Below are 10,000 nucleotides of genomic sequence, written 5' to 3'. Positions count from 1 at the left end.
GCTAATTTTTGTATTTTTAGTAGAGACGAGGTTTCACCATGTTGGCCAGGCTGATCTCAAACTCCTGAACTTGGATAATCTGCCCCCCTCGGCCTCTCAAATTGCTGGGATTACAGGCATGAGCCACTGCTCCCAGCAACTCCATCTTAAACAAGAGCTGGGTAAAATAAGGCTGAGGCATACTGGGCTGCGTTCCAAGACCGTTAGGCATTCTAAGTCACAGGATGAGACAGGAGGTCAGCATGTGATACAGGTCATAAAGACCTTGCTGATAAAAATTTACAGTAAGGAAGCCGGCTAAAACTCGCCAAAACCAAGATGGCAATGAGAGTGACTTCTGGCTGTCCTCACTGCTACAACTTCCACTGTCAGAGGTGGTTGAACCAGGGCAACTCTATCTTGAGTAGGGGTGGATAGAGTTGGGTGAAATAAGGCTGAGACCTGCTGGGCTGCATTCCCTGGAGGTTAAGGCATTCTTAGTCACAGGATGAGATATGAGGTTGGCACAAAATACATGTCATAAAGACCTGGCTGATAAAACAGGTTGCAGTAAACAAGCCGACTAAACCTACCAAAACCAAGATGTGTGATGAGAGCAACCTCTGATTGTCCTCACTGCCCACCAGTGGCCATGGCAACATCAGGAAGTTACCCTATATGGTCTAAAAAGAGGAGGCAGGAATAATCCACCCCTTGTTTGGCATATAATCAAGAAATAACCACAAAAATGCGCAACCAGCACCCTTGGGGCTGCCCTGCCTATGGATTAGCCATTCTTCATTCCTTTACTTTCCTAATTTGCTTTCACTTTATGGATTCGCCTCGAATTCTTTCTTGCGCGAGATCCAAGAACCCTCTGTTAGAGTCTGAGATCCAGACCCCTTTCCAGTAACAAAAGGCCTTGGACTGAAGTACTGACTCCACAGTCTTTAAGTATCCTAGTTATTTAACAGTGGCGGTCTTGGGCGCTTGTTGGGCCGCGGTGGGTTCTGGGAAGTGTAGTTTGCCTGAGTCTCCAGTTCCTTGTCTCTGGGCGGTGTATGCACGCCAGCGAGGCACTGTGGGAGTCGTAGTTCAGGAGGAAAACCCTATACCCTCTCTCCTGGGCCGCAGGAGTTTGGGGGAATATAGTCGCTAAAGCCCTACACAGTCTTCCGGCTTTGGGCGTGGCCGCGATGCACTCTGGGAGTCGTAGTAGGGGAAGACAGTCCTCCGCTCTTTTGCGCAGGGTCGCAGGAGGTTCTAGGAAGTGTAGTTGCCTGAAGCTCGTGTTCTTTGTCTTTCGGTGATGTGCGCATGGCCTCAGGGCACCCTGGGAGTTGTAGTGGGGCAGGGAAAGTCGTTTGCTCTCTCGCGCGGTCGCGGTTGTTTCTGGGAAGTGTGGTTGCGTGAGTCCCGCGTTCTTTGTTTCTCGGCTGGTTGTGCGTGTGGCCGAGAGGCACGCGGCGAGTTGAACGGAAAGCCCTGTGTAGTGTCCCGCGGGGGGCCGCGGTTGTTTCTTGGAAGTGTGGTTGCCTAGGTCCCGAGTTCTTTGTTTCTAGGCTGTGGGGTGGGAGGAGAGCCCTATGCGCTGGTGCGCGGGGCCGCGGTGCCTTCTGGGAATTGTAGTTTTCCCAGGCCCTCGTTCTTTGTCTCCTCGCGCGGGAGCGCGGCGCTCTGGGCGATCCAGTAGGAACGAAAACCCTATGCCTTTGCGCGCAGGGCCGCATTGGTTTCTGGGAATTGTAGTTTCTTGAGGCAGGCGGCCTGGTGGGGTGACGTCCGCGAGGCTTCTGAAGACGCATTCCTGTGACGCCCGCGGTGGGGCCCTGGGGGGCGGCGCCGAGCGTCTGGCCTGTGTTGACTGTAGGCAAAGAAAGGAGGCCCCTGGGTCTGCGCCAGATGGCCCCGGGCAGTGACTCGGTCCGGAGCCCCGGAACGCTACACCCACCTGGCCGAAAGCACAACGGAAACGCGCCGTCCTGTGGCCACTGTTAGGTGACCCGGTTCTGGGGAGGCGCGCCGGCAGGAAGAGAAAGCCGGCGCCAGTGGTCCAAGCGCCTTCTCTGGGGGCCCGCTGTCTACGTGGGAGGCGCGGAGCGGGGGCCACGGGAATCCCCAGCGCGGGATCTAGTGACTTGGGCGCGGCCTAGCTGGCCAGTTCGCTCAGGGCTCCTTCTCTGCCAGGTCTGCCATTGTACACTTTTCTGATCGCCTCGGTCCCTTCTGTGAGCTATGTCTCAGGTAAGCTGATGATATATATATATATATTTTTTTGTTGTTGTTGTTTTTGAGAGACAGAGACAAGGTCTCCTCCTGTCGCCCAGGCTGGAGTGCAGTGGGGCGATCATAGATAGCATCCTGTAACCTCAAACTCTTGGCCTCCAGTGAGCCAACCCATTGAGCCTGTCTCCTCTTTTCTTTGTGAAGTGCAGCCGTGTTTTTCAGGACTTGGGACGTGGCTTTCTCCTACAACCACCTGCCTGGCGGAACCCCAGGACCCTGTCCCCAGTTCCTCCTTTTCAGATGCTTATACTTAAGTACACATGAAAGAGTGACAGGAAGCTATTCAGATGTGGGCGGGATTTCTGACCTGGCTGGTATGTTTTAGGGTGAGAGGGTAGGATACCAGCTGTTACATTGCCTCTTCTTTCCCACAGTATTAGAACGAGGAGTGCTTTGCGTTACTCCAGCGCCCCTTCATTCGTTTATTGAATATGTTTTTACTGAACCTCTACTTTCAGTGGTTCCATCCTTGGAGCAGCAGTATCAGCATCATCTGAGAACTTGTTGGAAATGAATATTCTTGAGTTCTACCCCAGACCTTCTGAATCAGAAACCGGGAATTTGGCCCAGCAATCTAACAGTCCTTCCAAGTGATTCTAATGCTCAACTCATTCTATGTATTGAGGATGCAGAAGTGACCAAAACAAAATCTCTGAACCCATAGAGCTCATTTTTCTGACATGACATAAGGAACACATTTTTATTTTGATTGGGGCTAAGGGTGTGTATGGTAATTGTGCTTCACAGCAGTGGGGATAACAGGGTCAACTATTCAAAATGAGTCCCTCATTTTCATTTCCACTTCTTTGTCCTGCTTTTTGTCATACTTCTCTCCAAATTCAGAGGCTTTCTGAGTTTTGCTGGGGAATCCAATTTCTACCTCTGCTGCAGATCTTGCTGTGTAGTAAACAGCTGCTTTATTAGTCAACAGTCTTTGATCACTTTTTTATTAAACTTCAAAACTGTAAAATATAACTGCCATCCATCTGGGGCTGCTACTAGTTTGAGACCTTTTAAATTCCCGTTCATGCTTTATAGATCCATGTGGATCACTCAAGTGGTGCAAAACCAGGCTGCAAAGCAAGGGCTTCTATATTATTCTCCCTAACTCCGAGGGAAAGTGCTTTAGGTTCTGTCCTGGGAGGTGTTACATTCTCTTCTTGCAGAATCAAGATTCTTTACTGTCTATCCTCCTTGTTCTGTGACATTGCCAAAATTACCACTAAGTTTCACAGGTATTTCTTTAGGATTAGGGGTGACTGGAACAAACTTGAGAATGTATGCCCCGTTTGAAGGGTGCTGCTATTATCTGCTATAGCCAATTATTACCCTGAAGAAATTCTGGCTGAATTATATTAAAATCGGCTGGTATTAAGGAAAGTATACATTATTAACATAAAGGAATACTGTAAAATCTTAAGAATTTTTACAACCAATGCCAAAAATCCATATTGTTCATATGTATAATCTTTTATTTTGAACAAAACTGTAAATTATCTCAGGACAGATAATTTATGTTTTTTCTCCTTTTCTCCAGTTATGCAACAAAACACAAAAGCTAGGCTCTTCATTATATAATTACTCAAAATTCTGAAAACTCCCATTGTTGCTGCTTAGATACATTGCCTAACCTCCACAGTGAGACTCATTTTATACTTTGATAAGGAAGTTTGGGAGCATGGGTGCTGGTCATGCAGATATCTGTATGTCATTTCAGGGGTCAGTGACATTCAGAGATGTGGCCATAGACTTCTCCCAGGAGGAGTGGAAATGGCTTCAGCCTGCTCAAAGAGATTTGTACCGACGTGTAATGTTGGAGAACTATGGCCATCTGGTCTCACTGGGTAAGGATTCCTCTTCATCTCCCTCAAGTCAAAATTTGACCTTTAGGGTGGCTGTTATAATTATCTGGCTGAATATTCCCAAGATAGGTATGGGGTTTCTTAAAATTAGTTTTAAGATGGGGACATAAGTGGACCTTATTTTTAGACATTTTAAAAACTTACATCTGACATTTCTTTTGTGGCCCTTCTTAGGATTCAACAACTGATTTTGAATTTATTTCATTTTCTGCAAGCAGGTCTTTCCATTTCTAAGCCAGATGTGGTTTCCTTATTGGAGCAAGGGAAAGAACCCTGGCTGGGGAAAAGGAATGTGAAAAGAGATCTGTTTTCAGGTGAGTGAGTTGGAAGCTGATGGGGAAATTTTTTAAAACCACTCAATTAGTCAATGAGAAAGGAATACTTTTTAGTATGTTGATTGGAAAATTTTCCCTTAAAGATACCAGAGATAGGCTGGGCGCAGTGGCTCACGCCTGTAATCCCAGCACTTTGGGAGGCCAGGGCGGGTGGATCACGAGGTCAGGAGATCGAGACCATCCTGGCTAACACGGTGAAACCCTGTCTCTACTAAAAATACAAAAAAATTAGCCAGGTGTGGTGGCGGGTGCCTGTAGTCCCAGCTACTTGGGAGGCTGAGGCAGGAGAACGGTGTGAACCCGGGAGACGGAGCTTGCAGTGAGCTGAGATCGCGCCACTGACTCCAGCCTGGGTGACAGAGCAAGACTCCGTCTCAAAAAAAAAAAAAAAAATACCAGAGATATAAAGACTGAAGTTTCACTTACAACTCCGTAAAGGACTACTTCATACCCAGTTCTCTTTGTTTTTTCTATATTACATAACAGCTAACATACTCAACCAGTTCTCACTTTATACTTCCTCTACTTTCTCACAGGTATCTTTTTTGTTCTCATTGTTCATTCTATCTGGTCTCTGAATTTCATTTCTTTTTGTTTTTTCCTCCCTTTCTTTCTTCAAATGGACATATATTTCTATTGCCTAAATCCAAACTGAGAAAGAAAAATTAAAAAGTACATATATTGCTGTTCTATTTAATCACCTTGAAAGGATTAGCTCATTACTCTTTGATTAATTGATATTTATTCCTTCACATACAGTCTTAATATTTACAGAAATTTTAATCTTGTTAATCTTTTTCAAGACTCTCTATTAAATGCTACAGAGACTAGAGGGTGTACAAAAGTGTAATAACTATCAAGGAATTCATGGCCTAGTGATGTGTCTAAATAACTTGCATTAGATATCCTCAAATTAGCAGTTCAGCAGCAAAAAAAGGAATTTCCAGTTGGCATTTTAGGCTTGGATAATTTGGATACAGATTGTAGTAGAGAAACGACAGAAAAGGGTCATTTTTGGAGAAAAGGTGATGAATTCTGTAAGTTCTGAATTTTGTAAGTTCTGTAAGTTCTATAGTTGATTCTACAGCAAATGTTTAATGGAGGTACACTGATTTTTAGAGAGAAAAGGAGGAATGCATACATTTTAGGAGGCAGCAGCTTAGGACTGATGAAACAGGTTCCATAAAAACTGAGCTGTAGCTTTAAGGAGAGTAGTGGTTGTTAATATGAAATGCTGCAGAGTCCCTTAGGAGAATGTCCAGAAGGATTTGCAAAGGAGGTACTAATGTGGGCTGAAGCTGTGAGGTGGAACAGGTGCAGGGAAACTTCGTTTAGTGGGAGCAAATGAGGAAAAATATCCTTTTTGAATTAAAAAATAACAAAACCTATAAAAGTATGTACAAAGGAAGTGAGGAAAAAGGAAAACATGGAAGTTGCCTCTAATTCTACTACTTTTTTTTTTTTTGAGACAAAGTCTCGCTCTTGTCCCCCATGCTGGAGTGTGATGGCACGATCTCGGCTCACTGCAACCTCCGCTGTCCGGGTTCAAGTGATTCTCCTGCCTCAGCCTCCCGAGTAACTGGGATTGCAGGCGCCTGCCACCTTGCCTGGCTAATGTTTGTATTTTTAGTAGAGATGGGGTTTCACCATGTTGGCCAGGCTGGTCTCAAACTCCTGATCTTGTGATCTGCCCGCCTAGGCTTCCCAAAGTGCTGGGATTACAGGGATGAGCCACTGTGCCCAGCCTGATTCTACTACTTTAACACAGTTCTTGAAGTTTTTATGTGTGCCTTCCAGTATCTTATTTTGAAAATTCTTTTCATTGTGAAATATCACACACAGACAGAAGTAATGCATGAACATACATGTACACTTAATAAATTACTGTAAGGCAAACACCCATGTGACCAAGGTCAATAAACACAACACTGCTAGTTTCCCTGCGAGCCTTCCGTGTGCTCATCCTCATCCTCCAATAAAGCTAATCATCTCTTTGCTTTTATGGTAAAGTAGCTTCCTTGGTTTTCTTTATAGTTTCATCAGCTGTTGGCATTTGTGTTCACTATAGTTTAGGTTTGTGTGTTTGTGAACTTTATATAGAAAGATTTATAATGTATTTATTGATTTGCTTCTCCAAATTTTAAAAATGTTTTTAGCTGTGCATAGTGACTCATGCCTATAATTCGAATACTTTGGGAGACTGAGTTGGGAGAATCACTTGAGGCCAGGAGTTTAAGACAAGCCTGGGCAACCTAGAGAGACCCTGTCTCTACAAAAAAATTTTAAAAGCTAGTTAGGTATGGTGGCGTGTGCCCATAGTCCTAGCTACTTGAGAGGCTGAGGCAGGAGAACCACTTGAGCCTAGGAGTTTCAGGCTGCAGTGAACTGTGATTGTGCCACTGCACTCCAGCCTGGGCAACAGAGCAAGACCCTATTTTTTTTAAAGTTAAAAAATATTTTAACGTAATTGCTCTTTAATAGTTTTTTTCATTGTACAAGTAAGTATACCACAATTTATTCTTTCTACTATTGAGGGCTTCTTAAGTTTTTTGCACATTTAGAGATACTGCAAGCAATGTTGTTACTGTTCTTGTATCCTGATACATATTGGCACGTTTCTCTGTGGTTTATATATAGGACTGGAATTGCCAAGTTGGAGGATAATGCACCTCTTTAAGTCATTAGATAATGCCAAAATGTTTTCCAAAGACCCTTGACTGACTTATATTCCCACAAATGCAATAAGTGAATGCCTGTTGGGCATCATAATTTTCACCTATCAGAAGGGTGTGCAGTGGTAGCTCATGGTTTAAACTTGCATTTGTTAGGCTGTTAATGAAGTTGAGCACCTTTTCACATGTTTATTGAACGTGTAGGTATCCCCATCTGTGAAGTACATCTTGAAGATTTTTGCTTATTTATCTACTGGATTCTTTTATTGATTTGTAGAAGTTATATATTTTAGATAGAAATCCTTTGCTAATTATATGTACTTCAAAATCTTTCACATGTGGCTTGTTTTACCTTCATAGCTTATTTTGATGAACAGAAATTCTTAATTTTAGTGTAGTCAGATGTATCAATCTTTTCCTTTATATTGAGTATTTTTTTAGCCTGTTTAAGAAATATTTCCCTACTAAGGGATTATGATGAAGACATCTTCCTATATTTTCTTTTTAAAAAGCCTACTTGTTTTGCCATTCACATTTAGATCCATTGTTCGCTTTATTTTGCCATGTGAGTTAGTAGTCAACTTCGCTATCTTCTGTATGGAGGCCCAGTTACCACAGTACCATTTATTGATACACCAACCCTTTTCCTCACTGTTTTGAAATTAGTTAAATGTCAGTTTTTGGGTTTGTATGTTTCTAGGCTCTCAATTCTCTTTCATTTTTCTCTTTGCTCAAACCTATACAGCCCTAGTTATAGACTTAATGATTAACATTTTATTGTATTTGTCTTACTCCTGCCCCTTTTTTTCTCTGAATTATTTTAAGTAAACAGGGCTACCACTTAAGAGCTGTTGCTGCAACCTAGTGTAGATCTAATCATTACCTGAACTATGTAGGTATCCAGGGAGCTGAGGGCGGTAGACAGATTAGAAATAAAGTGAAGAGTAGACTCAAAAAGACCTGGCAGTTGGCTAGATGGCAGACATGAAGAAGACTGAGAAGTGGTTGACATTAGTCTTTTTGGTGGTATGATTGTTTCCTTAGTAAAAAAAGGATCAGCAAGTTTGTAGGGGAGGAGAAGATTATATTGAGACTTGAGTTTTGGGTCTCTGTGGGATATGAATATATAAATCCTGTAGGCAACTGAGTATCATATTCAAGAGGTTTCAAATGCATATTCCTAAGCCCCACCCTGGAAATTCTAAATTGGTAGGTTTGGGGTGGAACCAAATAATTTGCATTTCTTTCTTTTTTTGGCTAGTCAAAAAAAAAAAAAAATGGGAGTGGAGGAGAAACAAAGAAATCTATAACTAGTTGTGATCAATGACTTGTAAACTCCACTGCATTCCGACCAGCCAGAATTTGCATTTCTAACAAATGACCAGATGATGCTGATGCTGAACTAAAGTAGACATTTAGGAGTTACCTGCACAGCTTCTTAAAATTTTGAATTTTCTTTGTAAAATCGTTGCATTCTGTTGTTGTTTATTCTTAAGCAACTTTCCTCAGTTTCTTTTCTATATTGCTTCTCTATAAGAAAGCTAGTGAATTTGTGTATTTATATCTCTTTATCTTTATTATAGAAATAAAAATACGGCTGGGTGCGGTGGCTCACGCCTGTAATTCCAGCACTTTGGGAGGCCAAGGTAGGCAGATCACCTGAGGTCAGGAGTTCAAGACCAGCTTGGCCAACATGGTGAAACCCGTCTCTACTAAAAATACAAAAATGAGTAGGGTGTGGTGGTGTGCGCTTGTAATCCAAGCTACTCGGGAGGCTGAGGCAGAAGAATCGCTGGAACCTGGGAGGCAGAGGTTGCAGTAAGTCGAGATCACGCCATTGCACTCCAGCCTGGGCGACAGCAAGACTCTGTCTAAAAAAAAAAAAAAGAAAAAAAGAAAAAGGAAGGAAGAAGGGAAGGAGGAAGGGAGGAAGGGAGGAAGGCTCTAAATCTTTCTAGATTTTTTTCCTGCAGATACCGTTGTAGTATATAGAATAGTTTCACTGCACTAAAAATTCTCTGTGTTCTGCCTAATCATCCATTCCTAAGCCTTGGCATCCACGGATTTTTGTTACTGTCTCCATAGTTTTGCCTTTTCCAGAATGTCGGAGAGTTGGAATTAACCTTTTTGATTTGTTTTTCTAAGACCACCAGAGCGGGCACAAAAGAACCAGCGGGTAGGCAAGGCTAGGAGCAAAACTGCAAATTTATTTTGGTCACCCAGCTTCAGGGAAGAAGGTGTGGGGGTGAGGTCTGTCGGCCTCCGGCAAAGGAGGCCAAGAGAGTCACCCGGTGAAGCTCTCGGACGGAGTTCCTACAGTCCCGACAGGAGTGAGGGACTCAGAAAGGCCGCGTGGTGCGCTGGCCGAGAGCGGCTTTTCTAGGAGTGGGAGGGCAATAGGCGGGGCACGGGCGTGTCGGGGGCGTTCCGCAGGTGCGACCAGGTAAATCTTAGTCTCTTCGGATTGACGTCACCTGGCACATGCCCAGTTGGTCTGCACCTTCCCGGGCGCTGGCTGCATTTTTGCGCACGCGGGAAAAGCTGGTGAAGAAGAACCTGGAAGTGCACCATCTTGCCTCCGTTCGTCCAAACAGTCCAACTTTTTATTGATAATAGTGATAAAGGGGCGCCGTGATCTGTCTGGCTACTTCCTGCTGTTAAGGGGCGTTGTTAAGGTCGGCGTCTATGGTTGGTATTTGGACATACGGATGAAAAATAAAATAAGGCACAGTATTAGTATAGGAATGAGGAATGGAAGCATTTGTTGGAATATGGGCAAAACCCAGAAGGATGGTCCTGGCAAGGTTGAGGAGTATGAGATAGTTAAGAAAATTTAGTAAGTTTGAGGGGAGTGGGGGAAAGCCAA

At 43.7% G+C, this 10,000-nt stretch overlaps 1 protein-coding gene across 5 annotated transcripts in view; it reads left to right on the top strand.

Annotated features, from left to right (window-relative positions):
* The first annotated feature begins 611 nt into the window (after nt 1-611).
* Nucleotides 612-10,000, top strand: part of ZNF140 (zinc finger protein 140) — a 24,921-nt gene continuing 15,532 nt past the window's right edge. For 3 of the 5 annotated variants that reach the window (XM_011960870.1, XM_011960850.1, XM_011960858.1), the window contains exons 1-4: nt 612-1,977; nt 2,167-2,223; nt 3,983-4,109; nt 4,346-4,441. Coding sequence is in view for 2 of the 5 variants with exons in the window: in XM_011960850.1 (XP_011816240.1) it covers nt 2,215-2,223; nt 3,983-4,109; nt 4,346-4,441 (232 nt within the window). In the remaining 3 variants the exon portion in view is untranslated. Of the gene's footprint in view, nt 1,978-2,166; nt 2,224-2,668; nt 4,110-4,345; nt 4,442-10,000 lie in introns of those variants that run through there. The other 2 variants (XM_011960864.1, XM_011960840.1) reach the window with 2 other exon arrangements.

This window comes from Colobus angolensis, unplaced genomic scaffold (genome assembly GCF_000951035.1).
Source record: "Colobus angolensis palliatus isolate OR3802 unplaced genomic scaffold, Cang.pa_1.0 Scaffold115, whole genome shotgun sequence".
Lineage (NCBI taxonomy): Eukaryota > Metazoa > Chordata > Mammalia > Primates > Cercopithecidae > Colobus > Colobus angolensis.
The sequence above is the reverse complement of the archived record's forward strand: the minus strand, read 5'-3'. Positions and strand labels throughout refer to the sequence as shown.